Source organism: Cuculus canorus, chromosome 6 (genome assembly GCF_017976375.1).
Source record: "Cuculus canorus isolate bCucCan1 chromosome 6, bCucCan1.pri, whole genome shotgun sequence".
NCBI lineage: Eukaryota > Metazoa > Chordata > Aves > Cuculiformes > Cuculidae > Cuculus > Cuculus canorus.
In genome coordinates this window covers 10,980,643-11,004,585 of record NC_071406.1, presented here as the reverse complement: position 1 = coordinate 11,004,585, position 23,943 = coordinate 10,980,643, and the positions used below count along the sequence as shown (strand labels likewise).

The 23,943-nt window shown below is 47.7% G+C and overlaps 1 protein-coding gene across 1 annotated transcript in view; it reads right to left on the bottom strand.

Moving 5' to 3' along the window:
- Nucleotides 1-10,180, bottom strand: part of ITGB5 (integrin subunit beta 5) — a 62,892-nt gene extending 52,712 nt beyond the window's left edge. The window contains exons 1-2 of the mRNA XM_009571527.2: nucleotides 9,891-10,180; nucleotides 5,772-5,857 (exon numbers count right to left, since the gene is read on the bottom strand). Of these exons, the coding sequence (XP_009569822.2) occupies nucleotides 5,772-5,857; nucleotides 9,891-9,969 (165 nt within the window). The 5' untranslated portion in view covers nucleotides 9,970-10,180. The remainder of the gene's footprint in view (nucleotides 1-5,771; nucleotides 5,858-9,890) is intronic.
- Between the last annotated feature and the right edge of the window lie 13,763 nt (nucleotides 10,181-23,943).

The window sequence follows — 23,943 nt, the reverse complement described above, 5'->3', positions numbered from 1 at the left end:
GAACCTTTATTTATTCCCCAGGATTTAACACTGAAGTATACAAATAGGACAATATTTAGGGCTGCTCGTGCAACTGCAGCCTTTATCAAGCATTTCCAGTCCTCCCTGGGGTCTGGTCCAAAGCCTCTCGAAGTGCACGGAAAGATTCAACTTCAAAGGGCTTTGAATTAAGGCTTCATTTTCTGGCTGGGGCTGAGGTAGCAGAACTGGAGCCAGGAGGGGCGGGCAGCCTGGGGAGAGAGGATGGCAGCTTCCTTCCCCAGCTGCTACTCTTTAGCAGTCAAGCTCGTAACACATAAGGAGAGGGCTCCGGGTATGGTACTGTTTATAATGATGTTCATCGTCCCAGCAAGCGGTGTTCATAAAAGCAGCATCCACATGCTGAGGACAAGACAGCGCTGGCACGCAGGGTGAGGAGCATCCCTGTACGGGACCTGTCGGGAGTTTTTTTGGGCAGGATGCCCGTGCATGTGCAAGCCTGTCTGTTTGCATGCTGGTGAGAAACAGTTACTGCTGCAATGTGTATCTTCTGCAGCCTCCCTGACAAAAGTTCTCCAAAGGAAGCCCAGGATGCCAGGGGGAAAACCCATACACAACTCCTCCTGACAGGAGCTGCAAATGACTCTCAGGTCACCACCTCTGCGCAGGTCCCCCTCACTTGACTCAACTATTTTCTCTTAAACATTCCCATGAAATGGGCCCAGAGGACTTACTACGGGACAAGCTTCAGCTCAGATCAAATCCAGGTCCATTCTTTTTTGGTGAAATAACCTCTGGGATCCCAGCGCCCTGGGAAGGGGGTGCAGCACAGCGCTCAGGGGCTGCAAGACTGGCCTCTACTTCTGCTTAGGTTTATAACCCAAGCACGGTGACACAGAGCAGGGGAGTGAGAGTGGCCTCAGGAAAGCCTCAGCAAGGGCCACAGCACCCTGCAAACACCCCTCACGTGCACCCACAGTCAAACCCCAATATAGGCAATACTGTGGCTACCAGACACCATCCAATTCAAGCACCAAGTTTTCTGCAACAGAGAAAATCAAGGTTCCCAGAGGTTAAATTAAAGAAAAAGGGATGAGAAAAGTATAACACGCAGATCCAAATAATTTATGAGCAGTCAAGCAAAAGGCAGCCCCACACTGGCTCAGATATGCAACACTGGTTCAAACCCCAATTCTCTCTGAGCAGAGGACACTGCCACTTAGTTAAGCAATTGGATGTGCCCAAATACCTGCTGACCATCTGCCTGCATGTCTGCTTCAGTGAGAAATGCAGCAGGTACCCCACAGCAAGCAGAAACTGCTTTAGGCTCTGCTTTTCCACAAAGAAGCATCAGTTCAGGAAGATCCCACCTAGTTCTTGTTAGTAACGCTGGCTGCTCACAGCCGGGTGGGCACTTTGCAGTCCAGCCTCTACGCTAACAAGCTCACAAAAGCAAAGCACACAAGTGGACACAGTGAATGGAGACAACAGTGTGATGATTACATGCTCATCAGTTTGACAGTTGTAAGACAAATTGCTTGGTTCATGCTATAAAAATGAAGAATAGCACCAACTGACAGTATCTAACTCCTGACCAGACATGTCCCTGCCCTTTTTTGCTTTACTCAACTCAGTTTTGCAGTAACTCAGTCAGAAATATGCCCGCTTTCTCAATTTTAAAAATTTGACATGTTCCCTCTGGGAATATCTTTGATATTTGTTCCTTATTCTCCAGGGACACATTCCTGAGATGGGAGAGGATGGGGTATAAACAATCTGCTGGAAAATAGAGGGTGCCATTGGGGAAATTTTAGTTCACTTATTCAAAAAGGAAATTTCCGTTTAATATATGCAAGTAACATGCATCTCTATTTTCCATGTACACATATAAATGCATCCACAGAGTCAATGCATGGATGAACCCACAGGGTGCATACACCTAACAAACAAGACAAACCTCTACACCTCACTGGGCAGCTCAGAGGATGCTGCTGAAGCCACTTCCAGAGCTCTCTGCTGTCCCCAGCAAGGAAGATGAGCACTGGGCAATCTGACAGCACTCCAGAAAAATCAACGAGCATCCTACTCTAAAAAAAACTAGGCTGCTGCAGAGATTACAATAACCCCATGGACCAGCATGATGTTTCCAGCCAGAGTCTTTGACCAGCAGTGTGAGTCCTAAGTGTAATTCTGCCCCTCATCCTTTTTTCTCTCGTGACAAAAGCCCTGCTGCTCTGTGCTTGTAATTCCTGGCCTTGTACGGCTTCAGGGAATATCTAGCCACTGCCAACTTTTTCTGGAGCTTGCACGAGAAGCTGGGAAGTCTCCTCAGATTCCAGCATGGATGGAAAGGCTGCAGCAGTATCTGTCACCCAAGAATCACTTATTTCCCCCAGACAGCCCTGTTTCAAGGCTCCCTCATGCAGCAGTAAAGACCACATATCCATACCTCCTCTTCTAAGTGCCATTTAAGCAGAGTACCACGCTCAAGTCCTGTCTTTCAAGGTATTCTTCCATAAGCCAACAGAATTGATGTCAGCTTCCAAATTTCCAGCAGCCCAAAGACTTGTGGTTAGCTCAGCAGCCCCTGCAGGCTCCGAGGCTGCCGGATACCAGAAGCTGCTATCATCAACTCATCCATCACCACCCTCTCTGAGGGGAGCAGAGATGCTGAACACAAGCAGAATCGAACAGAGACTTATTCAAACCGAGGGTATATGATGCACTCCGTACTAACAGGTCAGGAGGTGGTAGTTTTAAGTTTACAGCATGTTGACTGCTGTAAGCATCTATCTATAAATATCCTCACAATTCAAGGCAATGTAAACACAGGGAACCTTATCCCACTTGGAAAGCCATTGGGATAGGGCTCCTTGTATCCACAGATTTGTTTTTGCACACTCCTAAATCCCGTTTGCAGTCTCTGAACACTTGAGACTTTCTGCTCCTCTGCGGTCACGTGGAGCTTGGATCTGGGAAGGCAAAGGGTGATGGAAGAGGATGAAATATTGGAGGAGGTTGCATGAAGCATGACCATCTCTGGGAAACAGCACAGCTTTCCTGCTTGAACTGCTCCTCTCCCACAGCTGAGGGGTACCTTGTGGCATTGGCACTGCTGGGCACACAAAGGGACAAAGAACAAACAGGTATGATGGCACTGCCAAGTGATGCTTTTCCCCAACGGGAGCAACATTACATATGAAAAGGTATATAGGAAGATACAATATCAATCATATATTTTTGTGTAGACCTATATTATATATAGAAGAGGTGTAGAGATGTCTATAATACATATATATAATACAATACATATATACATATTATAATACACATAATTATATATATGATTATATTATATATACTTACAGACTTCTACAATGTATACTTCCTGATGAAATTATTAATTACAATCTACAAGGATGACAACAGCTAGCCCAATTTGCTCCCAAAACGGTTAAGTAAATGCAACGGGAGCAGAAAATACACAGTCATCAGCTGCTCCTGTTTCTACCACAATATAACCAGCATCTGTGGGAACCCCTCCAATAGCTTAGCCCTGATACTTAAAACAGCAGCAGAGCAATAGAATTTGACTGGCATATACACTACTGAGCAACATACACAGCTAATGGAAATAGTTAAGGAGAACAGACTACACACAATTTAACAAGCATACCTGACGAGGCTGCGGCAGACGAAAGGGAGCTAAGGTGATGAAATGACTATGCAAAGAAAGTGGATATTAAGAGTTTATAGTATGACTTTAAAACTTCTGGAGTCAAAACCTCCAGATATCTTTCGCAATCCCATTACCTCACCTGATGATCTCAGTTAGAGAAGATAATTAAGAGTTTCAGAGAGTAAATTCTAAAAAAAAAATTAAGAATTAGAAAAAGATCTCACTAAGTTTTAGTACGCAGCATGAAATGGGGACAGCAGCTTTTAAGCACATAGCTCTTGGCACAACACACCTTGAAATGTATTTTTAAATAGCTGCTGCAGGCTAAAGGTCAGGAAGTATTACAGCACTTCCCTGTAAACACTTGTCTTCCTTCTTGGCCCCCACTATTTTTTTTTTGGTAATTTTCTTGTTTGCAAGATAAGAGTCAGGCTGCCAGTTCCACGGGCTGCCATACAATTAGTGGTCACAGCGACCACCAGATAAACATTTCCACTGGCAGCATTTTGCACAAGTTGTCTTTTGATGCCAAAAAGAATCAAAAAAAAAAAAAAAAACCAAACCAAAAAAAGCAAGCTATTGGGTACCCATAGCTTAATAGCCGGCGTTCCTGGATCCAGCCTCACCACCGCAGATTAGATGGCTGGAAGAGGAGCTCTTACAGCTGTTTACAAGATGTCTCAAAAGTGGAATCTATTGCTTTACCCTTTCCCTTCTGCACACCATTTGTCTTGCTGGAAAAAAAACTATGAAAGCCATTACACTGTCAGGTAGCCCGGTGTTGGCAGCATCAGGAGGTTTTCCTGGGAGGGCTGCGACTGTGCCTACAAGTGAAAACGCAGTAAAAGAGACCTGGAGAGCCAGAGGGCAGGTACCTCCTGAGACCCAGACAAACCATGGGGCTTGGGAGCCCCCCTCAACCCATCTCTATCTCCACCCCCATAACTCCACTCAAAGGGCTGCACCCACTCCAGGCTGTCAGGAAGAGGGATGGGAGCCGCAGAGGGGCACGTGGGCAGTGCCTGCATCCTCAGCTCAATATCTCTAGCTATATCTGGAAGGTGAAGTGTGTGCTCAACCCCACAGCTTGCCTGCCCAAAATGGGACCAGGACAACCACACTAGAGGAAAACGGGTCAGCCTGGAACAGGAGAGCACCACTCCTGGCCATGCCTGTCGAGACATTCATAATCATCCGCTGCTCTGGGGTTTCTTATAGCCCAAAGCTGGTTCCTGGCAGAGCAGCTATGCCTGGAAGTAGGCAGGGTCTTTGTATGCATCTGTAAGCACCCTCATTTCTCTCTCACACATTTAGAACAGTTGCAGGCACGAAGCAGACAACAGCTATCTATGCATTGGACATTATCAGGTCTTTCACACAGCTTGTTCTCCAGAAATAAGTGTACATGATAAGAAGTATATTAAATAAGATATACATACATATATATATATATCTATCTACAGTCCCCTGAGTAGCCCTTAGGGAGCAGAGAAAAATATTTGCAGTTTCACACAGACCAAGGAGGCCAAATTAAATTATGGGTGAGGAGCTTCAAAACCAACATAAGGATGCATTTCCATCCCAAAGCACGTAGTTAAGCTGTGTAACTCATCGCCACGGCACGACACAGATGCCAGAAGCATGGGTTGTCCGCCAAAATGACACAATAGATTCAGAGAGGAGAATCATCTTTGTTACAGACAAAGAATCTGTGCGACGCCAGGCCACGCAGCAAGGAACACGTAGCAGGACACCAGCCGAGAGCTCGGAGCTTTTTAGGGAGAGCGTTTCCCAACAAGGCTCCATGCAACACAGAGTCCATGCAGGGACCCTGCATCCATTGAAAACAAGAAGGTAATTGAAGGGATGGAAGGACTGAAGGAACAGTGCTGCTCTGTTGAGGATGTGCAGGGGCCAGTGGGGTCAGAGACTTATTTCCTACAGTGTCAAAGAGCTGGAGAGTCACATACATCCAAAATACGTTTGGCATGGGAGCCCCTGCTGCCCTCACCAATCTCTTGTGGCATGGGATGGGGTCAGGAACAGGTAAGGAGGGGGAATACCTCCTTCCCTGCATTACCAAAAGCACACGAGACAAAGTCTGCCCACCTACCTCCTTGGAGCACCAGGCACACTTGGGATGGATGAGGAGACACTCTTCACAGGACGTGGCACTTCCACTGGTGCAGAGATTGAGACCTTCAGCAAGAAAGAACAACAGAGAGTGAGATAGGCTGAATGGTTACTTCAGTCCAAAACAGCACTCAGGGATATTCTGAGGTATTCTTAAACAACCGTAAGTTCAAACAGTGTCAAGAGCAATGAATATCCCAGGAGCTTATAAGGCTGGAGAAGGAATAAACTTCTCTTCATCCGTAAGAAAAATGAAAACCCAACAAACCCCTCCTCCCGAAGAAAACCGAAAAGGACAGAAACTGATTTTGGGGTGCTGAGAACCACTGAAATATGACTGGTGATTGCTCTTCCCTATTTTTCAGTGGTTTCCGGTTAATCAAAGAGTTCATCTATTCATCTTCCTAATAAAACACTTCTGTCACCGTGGATGGAATGCAATAGCTGTTTTAATAGCCTGAAATACTGAGGTGGCTGTTTGAAACCCCCTGGGATGCTGACTTTTAAAGTCACACTAGGCACATAATTTCAATTTTTCAGCTGAATACATGGAGTTCCCTTCCCTAAAATTTTCATCATAAAGCATCATTGGAAGATAATCACCTCTCCCGTCCACACAGGTGATTTCCATAGTGGACTCATGCTACAGTAAATTACTTTAAATTTATTACGGGAGTCATTTCCACAGGATATCCAGGTTAAGCTGCTCGTCCGCTGTTTGCACTGGAGTGCACCCAAGTCTGGCCGGGGTGGAGGATGCTGCCCCGCACCACAGCTGAGGGCTCTCCCTGCCCATGACACCCGCAAGGGCTCTGCACCCGACGAGGCGGCAGCAGCAACCAGTGCAGCAGTGATGCTATTTGTTCCTAGATTGCTGGTGTACCAAGTGAGTTTCACTTGCAAAATCTACAATTTGGGCATCGGGCTTTAAAAATAAAGTGGAACCACACTAGTTAAGCTGAAGAAAACATCAATGGTATCAGCTCTGAATGCAGCAGCTTGTTTAAGCATGCCTGCGGCTACGAATGTGCCCTTCGATACCATCGATGCCCCAGCTCCCCTGGGTGCAGCATTAACTTTTACTGTCAATAACTGATTAAACAAATCTTCAACTCAGGATCCAGCACAGAGGCTTCATGCTCCAAACAAAATGCCTCAAGCTCCAACTCTGAATTTACTATTTTTTCCATCCGTCAGGCCTCTACTTTCACCCAGTTGCATCTGCACCATGCTGCTGCTGGATATAATCTGCAGATTATGCGGAATTTCTGATGGCTGCTGAAGAGCCACATGGAGTTTTCTCCCATTTCAAGAACCTTCTACCCCAAGAGCTTTGGAAAAGGGATTTTTGCTGTATCCCATGCGCATATTGCACCAAAAAACGAAAAGCGGTGGCTGCCTGGGTCGCTCTTGTACAGGGCTGGGCTGTGAGTGCAGGAAGCAGTGAATCAAGCTGGACAGCTGGAGGAAAATATTGTGTGCCCTAGGCTGTAAGCAAAAAGAGGACAAGTAGGTCCTGTCAGTAATTCTCAGTCATCGCCAAGGCATGACTGTGTCAGAGCCCTACAGTGACGGGTCTCTGCTGCCTGCAAGGTGGTTAACTTCAACCCAAGAGCATGAAGCTCTGGACTTTCTCTATAGCTCTCATTCACACGGGCTGCTTGGGCTCATTCATACTGAACAAGAGCCTTCTAAGGGGTTGTTTTGGTTTGGTTTTTTTTTGCTGCCTGTTACCACATACCCAGGCATTTCATTCCTTGCTCCCATTCAGAGTTATATTCCAGCTCCTGGACCTTGCAAGAGCTCAGAACACCAATATGTAATACAAAGTAAAATGTGACTTGTTCAGCTGAGTTTCAATTTGCACAGAGATTAACAGTTGCATTTCCAAACCCTACAACACAGCTGAAAGCTTTTTCATCAAGAGCTGCTGCTCTGATAGCGGTGCACTGGGTAACATACCAAAACCTGGGCTTTGTAAAGCAAATACTTGCATTTCTACCCTGGCTACCGAGCCCTGGTTCTCCCACAGCTTCACTCGTCTGTCTGCATGGAAATAGGATAATATTTACCTCCATTCCCAACTGCTGGATTTTTGAGAGTTTACTTAGTAACAGTAACAGCTGAATGAAAACCAAGATCTCTTCCTTCCATGGGGTGCTATGACCAAAGCCTGGCGGCAGCCCACACTCCTGTGGCCAACCATGGGGTGACATTCCTCCCGGTGGCAGCTTTTGAAGTTTCCAAGTATGCTTTTCTTTCCACTTTGGAGCAACACCAAACCGTTTCCAGCATTGTTGTGAAACCAGAGCTTTATGAAGCCCTCTGATTTTGGAGAGAAACACAAGCTTTTTGAGTTGGAGGAAAAACATGCAGGATTTTCCAGATTCAAGTATTTGCTGTGTTTGATTCCACGCAGCCTATCCTGAATCAGGCAAAGGAAGGACCTGAAGATGTTCACACCAGCCCAGGTTCTTCGAGATGCTGGGGCCAGTCACCAGGTTGCTTGAAGAAACCCAGTCTGCTTCTTGATTCTGATACATTTAATGAAACCACTCCTGAACTTCAAACTTCTTGTAATGGGAAAAATTCCATCCAGGATTTCAATGGGATTACTCTGAAGGAAAATAATCCACACCCTCTGGACCGATGAGGTCCACACGCCACATACAGTCCTTCACACTGACTAAGCCCTGGACCTTATTTCATTTTGCAGAGCAGTGTCCAGCAGGCACAAAGAGCATGTCCAAATGATATCCTTCCTTTGTGTTGAGCCACAGGAGAGCCCAAAAAAGCAGTGGAAGACAGTGCATCCCACTAGATAGCTGAGCTTTTAATACATCAAATTACTGATGCAGAGCAAGAGAGGAAACTCTCATGAATGATACTCCACAAATTTACTCATAAAGATGCTCCAGGCAATCTGACCGCATTTTAAACCTGTTCTGCAAGAAATCCCAGTTTGGGCAGCTCCTCAAACTGAGATGAATGTACTGGCTTGCTTGGGGGAGGAAAAAAAAAAAAAGTGATGTAAGTGCTGTACTTTATTCTTTATCCAGCTAAGGGTGAATAAAAATCATTTTATTTATGCTTGCAGTAAGCGTTCCAACAGCCTCATCCCCAAGATGGTCTGCTGCACTACTGAATCATCAATTTTAAGGATCAGACTCAGAAGATAAATAAATAAATAAGCTAAGAAAACCTCTTCAGAGTTTTTGCAGTCGCGTGCGGCAGCACTGTAAGATGAGCCTCTTCTTAAGATAAGTCATTAAAACGTTAAGCACTGACAGTAAGTACCGGAATGGTGAACTCGGGCATTTTGTGGGCTCTCTTCATATAAAAAAAAAGTTTTCCCAAGTGCTCCAAGAAGAGAGAAGAGTCACAAACTGTGCCGCCTCCGAGAGCATCTGGGAGCTGTGAGCTCATTCCCACAAGGGGCAAGGACTGCTCCCTGGGCACAGTGTGTACGTGGGGGAACGAGGCGAGACAAGAGCGTGGAGATGGGCACTGGCAGAGACAACGCCTGTGGCTTTACGCGGCTGTTCCTCACTCCATCAATTAATACACACCGCTCGGATAAACAAATCAGCGAAGTGCTTTTCAGAGAACCATAGAATGATTTGGGTTAGAAGGGACCTCAAAGCCACCCCTCCAGCCGTGTGCAGGAACACCTCCCACTGGCTCAGGCTGCTCCAAGCCCCATCCAAGCCGTCCTTGAGCACCTCCAGGGATGGGGCAACAGCTTCCCTGGGCATCCTCTGCTAGTGCCTCACCACCCTCGGCGTGAAAAAATTCTTCCTGATGTCTAGGAATGTCTTTTCACTGGATGGAAGCCGTTATAGCTGGTTCCACTGAGGCACAGGCAGAGCGAGCGTGGAGCACACGGAGCCTTTCCACGCTTTTCAACGCGAAGACGCGAAATCCCCGCGGGCAGAGCCCGGGGATGCGGTCCCCGCTCCCGCTGCGGGGGACGCGGAGCTCGGGCAGCCCCGGGGCAGGCGGGTGGGAGCGGGGCTGGGGCAGAGGGGCAGGAAAACACACAAACCGTAACGCAGCGCACCGCAGCGGGTCGGAGGGGATCACCCGGGGCGGCCCTTACCTCTGCCGGGCTGCAGCGGGGCGGCCAGGAGGAGGAGGAGGAGCGGGGGGGCGGCCGGCAGCCCCCCTCGGCTGGGCATGGTGCGGGCGGGCAGCCCTTCCCGGCCGAGCCCTCCCCGCCGCCTTTTGTGCGGCCGCGGCGGCGGCGGCGGCGGAGGAGGAGGAGGAGGAGGAGAACGAGGAGGAGGAGGCGGGGGCGGCGCCGCGGAGCTGCCCCGGGGGCGCCGCGCCGGGACGGGACGGGAGAGCGTGTCTGTGTGTCTGTCCGTGTGTCCGCCCGTCCCGCTGCCGAGGGCGCGCTGACACCTCCCCGCCCCCCCCCGCCACCCCCCGCGCGAGGAGGAGCCACCGCGTCCCCCCGCGGAGTGCCCGCGCGGGATGGAGCGGCGCACGTGGGGGGTGCGTGGACGGGGGCGCATCTGCTCACGCACACACCGCATCTGCACAGAGACGAACATCCCGCATCTGCACAGGCACCCATGCATACCCACCCCCGCATCTGCACACACACACATCCCGCATCCTAACACTGACACACACCCCCTGCATCCACACACACACACCCCGCATCCGCATACAACCGCCCATGTCTGCACATGCACACGCACACCTCCCTCATCTGCACACACGTACATCCCACATCTGCACACACACCGCATCTGCACGTGCACATGCACATCCCACATCTGCACACAGACCCTACATCTGCACACCTACACACCCCATGTCTGCACACACGTGCACATCCCGCATCCGCATATACCCCCAAACATGCCTCATCTGCACACAACTCCCTGCATCTGCACACATACATGCTCACATGCACACACCCTGCATACACACACATCCCACATCCTAACACCCACCCCCCCCGCATACAACTACCCACGTCTGCATATGCACACGTGCACCTCCCTCATCTGCACACACGTACATCCCACATCTGCACACACACCGCATCTGCACGTGCACATGCACATCCCACATCTGCACACAGACCCTACATCTGCACACCTACACACCCCATGTCTGCACACAGATGCACATCCCGCATCCGCGTATACCCCCAAACATGCCTCATCTGCACACAACTCCCTGCATCTGCACACATACATGCGCACATGCACACACCCTGCATACACACACATCCCACATCCTAACACACCCCTCCGCATCCACACACACACTGCATACAACCACCCATCTCTGCACATGCACACGCACACCTCCAACATCTGCACACATGTACATCCCACATCTGCACACACACACGTCTGCACACACACCGCATCTGCACATGCATACGCACATCCCGCATCCGCACACAGACCCTGCATCTGCACATCTACACACCCCATGTCTGCACACACATGCACATCCCGCATCTGCATATACCCCCAAATGTGCTGCATCTGCACACAACGCCCTGCATCTGCACACATACATGCGCACACGCACACACCCTGCATCCACACACACACCCCTCACATCTGCGCACACACACACATCCCACATCTACGCATACACACCCTGCATCTGCACACACATCCCGCATCCACATACACCCCCACAAACCTGCCACATTTGCACATGCACACTGCATCTGCACACATGCATCCCACATCTGCACACACACCCACACACCCTGCATCTGCACACACGCACACTGCATCTGCACACACCCCACATCTACACCCCCCCCCACATCTGCACACACACACTGCATCCACACACAGCCACATCCACACGCACACACACCCCTCACGTCTGCATACACATGCACATCCTGCATCTGCACACACACTGCATCAGCACACCCACATGCACACACATGCACATCTCACATCTCTGTATACACACACATCCCGCATCTACACTCCCCACCCAACGCGTCTGCTCACACACGCACATCCGGCATCCGCATACACTCACACACACCTCGCATCTGCACACACACACACACATCCACACTCATTCCCCCCTCACATCTGCATACACATGCACATCCTGCATCTGCACACACACCGCATTGGCACATCTGGACACATCTGCACACACACTGCATCTGCACACACACATGCACATCTCACATCTCCGTATACACACACATCCCGCATCTACACTCCACCCACCCCCACACGTCTGCTCAAAATTCACATCCTGCATCCACATACACTCACACACACCCCGCATCTGCACACACAACCCGCATCCACATGCACCACCGCCTCCCTCACATCTGCCTACACACGCGCATCCTGCATCTGCACACAGATACCGCATTGGCACGCCCCCAACATTGCACACACACACATGCACACACATGCACATCCCGCATCTGTATGCACACACACATCACACATCTACACCCCCCCTGCATCTGCACACACATCCCGCATCTGCACAAACCCCCCCATGTCTGCGCACACATGCACATCCCACATCCGCATACACCCCCAAACATGCCACATCTGTACACAACGCCTCGCATCTGCACATACACATGCGCACACGCACACCACGCATCCACACACACACATCCCGCATCCGCACACACACACAGAGTCATACACACACTCACCCTGCATCTGAACCCCCCGTATGCATACACACCCCTCTCATCTGCATAGTCATATACACATGCATACACCCCCCCATAAGTGCACGCCCACATCACACATGTACATGTATTCACATTTCATACATGCATATGCGTGCACTCACCTGCACATGCAGACATGCATGCATAAACCTGCTCACAGATGCAGGCACGTGTGCACACACGTGCGCGTATTTTGCACACACACACAGATGCATTAATGGTTCTGTTTCTGTGATTCTATGCATACACAGGCACACTCAGACACATATCTACAGGCAGATACGCACACACAGGCACACGAGTATGAACCCACAGGCACACAAATAATGTGTACCCTCCTCTCCCGGCTCGCAGCAGGGCTTGCATTCATTTCCCCACGGGTCAGTGGCTGCTCTTACGTGGCATTTTCCTGCTTCAGGGATTTTCTCTGTGCAAACAAACTGTGTCCATCTGTTAAAGGGCTCTCTAAGTGAGGGCACCCAGGCATTGCTGCCCTCCCTGCCAGCTTTTTAGCCAGTCTACACACCCATAGCCCGTCCCTGGTGCAATGGGACAACACCACTTTGAGCCTAAAGGGAACGTTGGATTTATGATTCTCTTCAGGCTGCTTGAAAACTTTTTGTTTTCTTCCAGTTTTTGAAAGAAATCATAAATCAACCACAGAGCTATCACTGATTTTAAAGGCAATTTATAGTAACAGTTAATTACCCACAGCCTGCAGACTTTCATGCCACTTAATGTCTATTAAATCTCACCATTAGATTTAGCTTAAAATATGTGCCCTCAATCCAATGCGTTGCATTGCTGTTCTCAGAAAGAAGCGATTAACTGTAATGCCATCTGCCAATATTTCTCCTTGTTTACATGATTTCCAATCCTCCTTTCACAAACCCAGCTGATTTCTTCGGTCTCTCTGGGAGACACCGAGTTTGGGTTCAAAGTGATTAGTTGTCGTCTTAGGAAATACCTGCCTACAAAAGTTGAACATTTTAACTGTCCTAGTGCTGCCAAATCAGGGTGGCTCCTGGTCTGGCTGTAGGTGCAGCCCAGCAGCACTGCTGTTAACCAGCACAAATACATCACTGAATGCCTCACTAAAACTGCTGCTGTGGTAGGAACGTGGTGCGTGGGCCAGGTGACCTACTGGCTGCCCTCGAGCTGGCGGCTGTGTGTGGGCAAGGGGTAGCATCTGCAGTCCCTCTTATCCCAAGAGCACAATGAAGTGCATGTCATCACCCCTTATTAATAATTAAATCAATACCGGTCACGTTGTGACTGACCTGGAAACGCAAGATGTGCTGTGTAGGAACTTCAGGCAGGTATTCCTCGGTGGTGTATCTTTGGTATTTCTGGGAACAGAAAGAAAATGAAAAGCAGCTCCTATGTTTGCATGAGAGAAAATACCTGATGTGAACCTTAGTGCCCAGAGGAGCCTGGTGTAAACCTGCAAATCTCTCCTCAGTTCTTCTGGCCAGTTCAAGCACGCCAAGACACAATTGCATGTACAAGTACCCATAGATTTACATGTTAGTGAGAGCTTTAATCACCTTGATTGTAAGAGCAAGACCCTCATCCTTCATCCCTTGTTCCTGTGTCCTACTGTGCCACCTGGGGAGCTTTGATGGGAAGGGGAAAATGCACAGGGGCAAGTGATGAATGAGCAAGAGGGAGAAAGGAAAAACAGGGTCATGGGAGGAGGAAACCACTCAGAGGGAAGAAATCCACCTCATGAGACTTGATTGTGGCATCTCAAGGAGCAGAGAAGAGGGTTTGAGGAAGAGGGGGATGGCTTTCAGAAGGAATGTGTTGCTGCAGGACCAGAGCCAGGTGAGGCGTAGGAGCTCACCGGTCACTGGTTATATTTAGCTGGGCACAGTCAAGCTGGAGCTCCTGCCCTCGCTTTCTGTGGGCCCTGCAGCATTGCCACAGGCACCCAGTGCCCACTGTGCCCAGGCTGACCTCAGCCCGCAGCCCCCACGAGAAACCCTTGAGAGAAGGGAGATCAGGAGCTGCTACTAAACATTTGCTGAACAATGGCCCGTTGTCAGTGCACAGTTGCTATCAGTTGTATACTGATAGCATCAGTACCTGTAGATCATCATATTTTTCAAGGCAAACATCTGTGAAGGTTCTGCAGAATCACAGGCTCTGTACCTCATCACCGTAGACCATCAGGACTCTACAGGGAAAGACTACACAGCACTGCAGGGGAAGAAGTGCTGTGGCTTCCCCAATGAGAATGACATTAACATCCTATTCTGAAGCCAGCACTGTGCTCTTGCCCTGCAAGCAGCAAAAACCAGGATGTAATTGCGCTAAAGACCAAGTTAACAGCTGTAACCTCAAGAGGGGGACTTCGCAGTGGTTGAACACAGCTGAAAATGGGGAATCCACTCACCACAGAGCTCAGCTCAGCATCAAATTGAGCAGGCAGCCTTGTGTCCCTGATTTCAACTGCAAACCAAGAAATGAAGCATCTGCAGAGGTAAGGTGTATCCTGAAATGAAAGGTCCCCACAGACGGTGTTGGTATTAATCCTTCCCGCTTACCCATGGTGAGGGTGTTGGACTGATGTTTCCTGGCTGATTTTCTAGAGTCGGAGATGGGGTCAGAGTAGATGCCCGAAAATAAGATTGCCTCCATGTGCAAAACCAAACAAGCCCTTTGTCTTCTTCCTGAGATTCCCTTGTGCTGAAAGGGACTGAGAGGAAAAGCTTTTAGTGCCATGTGTTAAAGAGATTATTAAAGACAAAAGGATCATACAAACAGTAGATGATGAGTTTGAGGCAGCACCATGGTTTGGGGATGGGACCCAAAGAAGGGTTCTACACCCTGGGGATCCTGAAAGGATGACCTGCAACAAAGTTACTCTTCATCTCCAGGAACAGCCATCACTGCTGCTCATGTCTTTTCTGTCTTGACTCTCATGGCTTCTGTTTACAATAAATGCCATTCTTGAGAACCACTCAGTCCCTGGGACTGAGATCTCAGGTTCCTTCAAGCATTTAGTGCCACCAAGGCCCTTGAACTTGGGTTCTGAGTGTCATTGCACAGTTCTGCTGGAACAGAGAGGGGAAAAAACCCAGGCTGGAAAGTCCTGATCTTTGCTTGCTTTCTTATCACTTGCACTTCAAAGCTATGGTCAAAGTAAGACATAAACTCAGTGTATCTGACCACCTAGGCATGCATTTACATGCAATGCAATTGTAAGTTAGCTCTTTGGCCCCTTTATTATCGGTCAAAACAAATAAAATACTTTATCAGAGATACTTTTGGTGTTTTCATTGTCATGAAAGATAGGTTTTCATTGTCATGTCTTCCTCATGATGGGAAGGGTGGATAAAAGCATCTGAGTCACCTCTAGATGTCTGCAATGGCACTGAAGAGGTTGCAGATTTTCAGTGATAGGGGTCCTTTCTGCAGCAGCTCAAGCTAAATGCCAGTCCCAGGGCCCAGCCCACGGCAATGACCTGTTTCAGGGTGGCACTCATCTCTGCCTTAGTGCTACACAAACCTTGCCTTGATCTTGAGGCAAAATCCTAGAACATCTCCAACTTTCTCTGTTTCTAGACTGCAGCATAAGTTTATGTTTGCTATTTACTAGCAGCTCCAGCTAGAAGAGACTGGATATAACTAATTATAAACTCATTGTTGAGTGTAACTTCCTAAACTATATCTGTAGAGAGTTCAGAAGCCATAGGGTTTCAGGCACAGCTGTCTGGTATGCCAGAAAGACCAGCTAAGATACCTGAGATTACCCATTTCCAGAAGTTACAGTGAAGACAGTGATGGCCGAAAGAGGAATCCAAAAGCAGTCTGGCCTCAGGCACTGCCAATGTGCAGCAAGTCCCAAACGTCCCTCAGTCCTTTGCTCAAAGCGACTGTTCATACAACAAAAGATGGGCAAAATTTGAACCCAGATGACTATCAATCTGAGCTGATTCATGGTTTTAATAAAAAGGAGTTTGGGGGATCTGAGGTCAAGCTGGGGCACAGGATCAGAGATATGAAATATAAAGCTAACTTGTTTGAACCTTGCAGACCTCCACCATATTACAAACAGTTCTTGTATTGAGGAAACACTTTACCTTCTTTCTAGTTCCTTGCTGTGCTCCTTGCTGGGTTCTTCTGCTTGCACCACAGTGGGAAGTGGGAGCGCAGAGGCACACACTGTGGGTGCTGTGTGGCTTCACCATCCCCACGCTGCCTCCCCCAAAAAGTCAACCCACAGGCTCAGCTGCTGGGGTTTTCACAGACGTGGAAAAAGTTTGTCTCCTGCTTTTTCCATCAAAGCTACAAACAAATTCCAATTCACATAAAATCCATGTCATTAATAGGCAACGATTGCAAGTCAAAAAAAAAAGACTATTAATTTCATCCTTTCTTAAACAGCATGTGCTCGCCTCTCACTACAGATGCAGCTCATGTTGCTGCTGCCTGCTATAAAAGTAGACGCAAAAAACCACTACTACTCCCAGTCAGCTGAAGGGAAGCATTGAAATAGTGCTGGAAAGGAGAGAACAGCACCTAAAGTCTTCTTGCCAAGTTTTGTCCCTCTCCTGCATAAAAAAAGGCAGGGTTCAGAATAAATCTCTATGCAAGTCCATGCCTCAAACTGCTGGGCTGGAAAGCAAGGGAAGTATGCAGAGGAGATTTTCCTCGTGCCTTTAAAGTGCATAAAAATGAGTCCTTCAAACAGTGGTGATGGAGCCAAACCAAAGCTGGCAAGTTTTGGTGTTCATACAGCTCTCGGAGCAGTCTGGAGGATTCTTAGCTGCCTGAGTGGTTGTTTTCAGGACGGGTTCACCGACATGCTGAACTGAAAAGGGTGACAAATGTCTCCAGCCATAGGCCATGTGGAAAAATGTGCTGTGATCCCTGGAGTTAAGGAGCGTGTCATCAAAGGAACAGGCATGGGGACAGACAAGGCTCTGACATAGAAGAGAGTTAAAAACTTGTAGCTCAGTGGAAATCTGCCTATGGTCTCTGTTAATGGTTAGCCCCAATTAAGTGTGCTTATTAAAAGGGTTTGCCTTTTGTGTAGCTTGTCCTGCAACTGCAAAGAGCCAGCTCCATCTTGTGGCCAGGGACTCTGCCAAGTGGAGGACAGGAGAGAGTGGGAGACGTAGCCCCAAGGGTCCATCCCAACAACCTGAAGGGTCCACCCTTACTGCCTTGCATGGTGTATTACTGGATATTCTCTCTTCCTGCACATCTTGCCTGAGATAAACTGGACCCATTTTGTTTAGGACTAATGGAGAGGCACAAACCCCAGGAGTATTTACTGGGTGCATTTAGCAGAGGGCTTCTCATAAAAGACAAGCAGAATGGAAAGCCCAAAGCCACTGCCTTCATATGCACGCGTGTGGGGAAGAATCATTTAATAGGATTTAATATGTCATCAGGCAGAGCCATCTGGGCTCAGATCCACTGAAATCTCTGGCAAAATTCTCACTGAATGGAGTAAAAGCCCAGGTCCCAAGCACCCAGGTGAGCAGAGTGCTCCAGACGTACGAGCTGCTTTCCAAGAAATTCTCCCTGGCTCTGTGCACTTTGCGCCTCCCAATGCCCCATGCAGCTTTTTCAAATCTCAGTTGACACTTGGCTATTTAATCACTAATAAATTATTGGACTCCGTTTTTTTGCTTATTTTTCTGGCAAATGGTTTCTGCCCAGCATGAGTTTGCTGCAGAAGCTGTTCACACCAGCCTTAGAAGGACAAAACAAGGAAAGACTTTGCTTTAAAAAGAATAATAATGTGCAGTTACATATGTGCAACACAAGCCTTGTTTCATTTATAGGAGTGATGTATACGCCCAGATCCACAATTCCACTTCAGGGACTCTTATTCCCATTAATGTCAGTAAAAGTCAGGCACTGAAATACCTGCCTGCACCTGACCCCTGATTCCCAGCAATTTAAACATTCCTCTACTTGAGAGGGAATTAGGTACCTTAGCACTATAACAACTTCTTGAATTCATTGACTGTCCCAGTTATGAAACTTTTAAAAAATTTTTGGCTGATTTACCCCATAAAAGGACCTCTATGTGTAAAGGGCTTCAGAGAAAGCCTTTTTTCCCAAAGACTCATTTATGCGGCAGACTTTCTTTCCCCAGCTACACTCAGATACCAATGACTAAAGGCAAGGCAGAGATTCCATAAAGTTTAACCAGGGTCACATCAGTGAGCACGGGGCAGGCAGCAATGGCACCAGTGAGGGTCTAGGGGAGCCATCTCAGGAGAAATGAGAGCTTTCCTTGCTCTTCCCACCCTACCAAGACGTGATGGATATTACTCTGCAAAGCTGTTAATGTCACTTTAGAAAACTGACTCCCAAAGCAATGACCAAAGTGAGAAACCAGCTGGGACTAACGTCCCTCTGGGTGTTACCAGAGGTATTAGTGTTTCAGAACACATACAAAAAAAAAAAAAAAAAAGAAGAAGAAAAATGCTTGATTCTCACAGATTTTACCCTGGGTAAAATGTCTTATTCCTCTCAGCGCCCTATTTTCCTTTTCCCACCTCAACTGGCCCTGCAAGTCTCCCACCTCCCCTGGAAAACTCTCTGCTGTGTCTGGGCCAGCAGCTAGGTAGATATTTTCTCTCTGCTCCCCTTGATGTTGCCCACCTTGGTAGCTGTTGTGGGGGTAAATGCCCAGGATCTGAGGACACTGCTGGGGGTTTGGGGACACAGAATCAGGTGAGGCACAGCTCCATTGTGAGCTCTTTTGCTTCCACCAGGAGAGGGAGAGTTGGAGCTGTGAGTCTTGGTTTGCTTTTTATGAGGTAGAGAGGAATAGACTTTGGTCTCCAGAAACTGCTGTTTAGAGATCGGTCATGAAAAGCAGGAAGTATTTTGCATTTTTTTTAATTGGTTGCTTCCAAAAATTTCCCCTTGTTTCTTTTATGATGATGTTTTCACATAAACAATACAGAGCTTGGTGTACAGTCCCTCATCCTGCCTCTCCACAGTTTACGAACAGCTTGGGCATAATTAGGGTATACAAGACACGCTATGCACACATCCCCCAGGTATCCCCTTTCCGCCTGGGCTGTCATTGAATAAAACAGGTCAAAGAGTTCAGAAGGTGATAAGTGTCCCCCTGTCCCAGGCTGCCCATCCAGCCCCAGGCCCTGCACCAGGAGGGACTGCCTTGGGGATCTGGATCCTTTTACAGCCCCTTCCTCCAGCACTCCCGCTTTCATCCTGTTTTTAGAGGATACATCTCTGCAATACATTTTTCATCCTTCAGTTTGCCTACTCTCTTATTGAACCTGCAGATGCCGCGTCCTCAACCCTCTGTGGCAGCAAGTCTACCACCTGCACCCATAAAATATTTTTTCCCTGTCTGCTCTACGCTGACGTCCTTTAGCTTTGTATACCGCCAGATTCTGCTAGGTGGTTTGCTGCTCCCTCCCAAGCCAACAGTTTTGGAGACCCACCAATGATGGCTGAGTGTGTCCCAGTGAGTCTATGCAGTGTGACGGGCTGGCTGTGCATGGGAACACAGGCGGGTACGCAGCCCCCTTACCACTGTACTGCACCGCTCCTTTGAGTCCCCTGGATCATCTCAGCCTGGTCCTGGTTACTTATTAACAACCACTTTATCTATTTGACCTTACACGTCCTGTTACCTGCTTACTTCCCTTTACTTCTGCTATGTCTTTATTCCATGTTACTTTTTTACTTCTGATTGCTCTGGCTCCTCCGGCTGATCTACTGCAGAGTGTGACAGATGTGAGAAGCTCCCCAGCAGCTTCAGCTGTAAAAACAGCAGCAAAGAAATTTCTGAGCTCCTCTGCTACACCTTCATGATGCCTGTCTGCCCCATTTATACCCTTGTCATCAGCATTCTCACTGATTTCCTAGCGGCCTTTGTGGCTTTGATATATTTAAAGAGCCTTTTGCCAGCAGTTAGAGCTTCCTTTGCAAGGCAGTTTCTGTATTCTTATTTTTAGGTGTATTGATTTCCTGTTTAGCCATGATCTGATGTGTTTTATGGGCTTCCATGTTCTTAGACCGCTTTGGGCTTTTAAGGTTGAGTTTGTGGTTTTATTTTTGACTAATTGCTGCAAAAATCAGTATCTTCAGCTCACATCCCCAAAACCCGGGAGAAGTCAATTTAATCTTCCTTGGGAACCCTCAACAGGCAAAGCTGATCTAGCCACAAACACCAGGCACAAGGCTTTGGAACAGGGAGCATTACTGGGCTAAAAATAAGGGAGAGGGTGGGAATAAGGGGAAAAATAAGCAATTGATGACTTGGCAGCTGCTAAACTTGACAAACGACAGTCCTCTCACAGGGCTAGAAAATCGTAAGGCAGTGCTAGGCTCACTTTGCTTGCCTTTCTGTAGTTTGTGGGCCTGGGCTAATGAACCCCAAGTTTCAGGCAGAATTCTCTGTCCCTGGGTTGTGCTGGGGTTCATTCACCTTTCTGAGCCTGGGATGAAGCTGAGGTGGTCTTTCCAAGACCAGCCAGGACAAGGGATGTTCACTGGGGCATCTGCCTGAAACTTTTCACCCTTCTCCCGAGTTTCCCAAAAAGATCTACGTATTGGGGGTTTTTGTTGGGGAAATCATTCCTAGCAAAGAGGGAAGAACTTCTCACTAGAGGGGAGGCTGCTTGTCCCTTATCCCCATTCTTCTTGTTGGAAGGAATGCTATCATTCACCTTGAAAACAACAAGCTATCAAAGTCAAAGAAAGTACACAAGAAGTGAAAAGTCATGCCCTTTGGTCTGCAATGGTGTCTTACCTTCATTGTTCAGTCTTACTTGTGTATGCCTCCAGCCTGGCACAAGACATTCAGGATCTGTGCAAAAACAGACTCAAAAAGGAAACAAGGAGTGGTTTTCACAAGTGGGTGACCAGAAAAAGGCAGAATGCTTCTTGCTTTCAGGCCTGAAAGGTGCTGCATTTCATATGCAAGTTTGGAGGCTGGACTTCTCTTGGGTGCAGTGTCTTACGTCTCATTTTCAACGCTGGTTTCAGGCATAAGCAATACTAACAGCACAAGATCTGTCAGGCCTGATTAAGCCCACCCTTACCCCACTGTCCCATCATCTTACTGTGTGGCAGCTCCTCTAAGGCAGCTGCCCAGACCCAGACTCTTACTCCAGAGTCATCCGCAGCACATTCCCTCCCCTACCACCTCACATCGCTTGAATGTGCTCAGGTGTATCCAGCTAAATGAAGAATGGCATGTGTAATCCTAATAGCCGCATACAAGTGTGTCTTATAACCACACAAACCTCTGTTCCCAACTCACTTGGCATTTTCTAGCACACCTTCTGCACATGTGCTAAGCAATCTCCCTAGTGTAATTTTTGGTCAGAACAAAAGTAGGCGGCAGACTTGAGTGGCATCATCTTCCCACATCCTTTGCAAGTTATGGGCCAGCAGGACACCCTGTATCTCAGGGGAGCAGATGGATGGGAGATTCCACAATGCAAAATAATTTGTGGCAGTTCCCTGAAGACTTTCACCCTGCCTGAAGGCACGTCCTCTCTCACCCGAATGGGTGAGGGTTGCGCTGCCCTCTCTTTCCCATACCCAGCTGGATTTTGAAAGATGAGTACCTGAAACAATGAATAAGCCAAGCAGCATCAGTCATAAAGCACCACAAAGAGCTATTTTCCATGATCATATTTTCCAACAGAATCACATGTTGCCAATAGCCAAACAGAAGTGAAATACCTGGGAGTTTGCCTTTTCAGTGCAGAATTTCAGTGCAGATAAAATATCTGTAGCAGCCTTTGAAATGCTAAATAGTAGTAAGATTACAGCACTATCTGATAGCCCCTCCCCAGAACAGGGGGATGAGAACTGGCAGAGGCTGCAGAAATTAGCTTTGAACTACAGCACTGAAATTTCCTCTGCACTTATATGATGCAAACATTTGACTACTTTTGCCGCTTTTATTACCAGTGACAGCAGATGTCTAGATATCACGTCCTCAATAAAATTTTACTGCATTAAAGTTTCAGTTACTGTTTTCCTTCCAGCTGTATTTCCAATATATATTGTTTTGAGAAAGAATAAGAGATAACATTTAAAAGCCTTTTCATGTGCTTCTGCAGCAGGCTACTGTTACAAACACTTTAAGGAGCCCCCGCACTAGGCTGATGGAACCAGGCAATTTACCTTAATGAAAGGCAATGATGTTACTCTTGATCTAGAGAATTCTTTTTACTAGACTCCACGTAACTCCAAGTTTCAGTCTGCCATACAAAGAAGGGGAGGAGTGGTATCCAAGCAAAAGCAGCCAACTGAACAAAGTACACTAAGCTTCATGACTTTTTGCCATTTGCTCTGCCTGTACCCCATCCGTTTTTCATCGTCTCACCTCATGCAAACTCCCCGGAGTGCTCTGCTGGAGGCAGAACTTTTTCCTGCTGCTGAAAAATCAGGACAGAGGGGAAAATAAAAGGATTTAGCAGAGGAATTAGAAGCAAGGAGCATCTCCTTCACCCCAGGAATGGTGGAGCCTCACAAGGGCTCAAAGAAAAAGAAGGTGGCAGCAGGCAAGGGGGGACGTATATTATTGAAACTGTTAAGGAAGAGAGCTGGTCTCTCTTGTAGGGCTTTTCTAGCTGGAGGAATGATGGGGCCACTCTGCCTCTCATGCTAAGGGAAATCAAGAAAATAGAACCAAATTTCTGCCATCTTTTGAATGATGTATCATGAATAGTTAAACGCAGCTAGCCCTTTTCTCATGGGGTAAAGATCACCTTGTGCATGTCGAGGTACACACAGCCAGTAGAGGCTAGCTAAGGCCACCAGAACCTCGCCTCCTACAGACAATTGCCAAGGCAAGCACTGTGCAACCAGGTCACAGCGGCAAACTGTACAGGAATCAAATGGAAGAAAGAAGCAGTGAAAAGCCAGGAAAACCTCAAAGAGAAAATGGCACCATTTCTCACCAGGCTATGACTGAACTACTGCTCAGCGCAGACAGCTCAGATTAAGCAGTGTCCATCTTCTTTTGCTAAAGAAGCAACATGGAAAGATCAGGACTGTTAATTCCTAGTTTCTAACTGCATAGCTGGTGAGTGGGAGCTGGTTTTGATCACCGAGAGCACTGTAACAACCCATCTGCATGCATGCCCTCTTAAACTCTATGGCCACATACAGTGTTCTCTACCACTGGCCCCCAAACTTGTCATTTAAGCTGAAAGACACTTCTTTTTTTTTAGTTGTATGACATCAATAGATCCATTTGCTCAAAGCTGCCAATACAGAGAGCAGGTTGTCCAACATTTTCAAAGGAGGCCCAGCTGGGCTAAGAACCCACCAAAGCAATCAGAAAATTGGTGCCAGCCTTACAACATTAAACATTTTAGCTTCATTAAGATTTAAGAATATTTCTGATCAGAACTTCTGAGTGAAAGACAGATGCTGATGCAACCAGTCTGTGCACAATTGTGTCTGAACTCTGCAGGAATTTTAA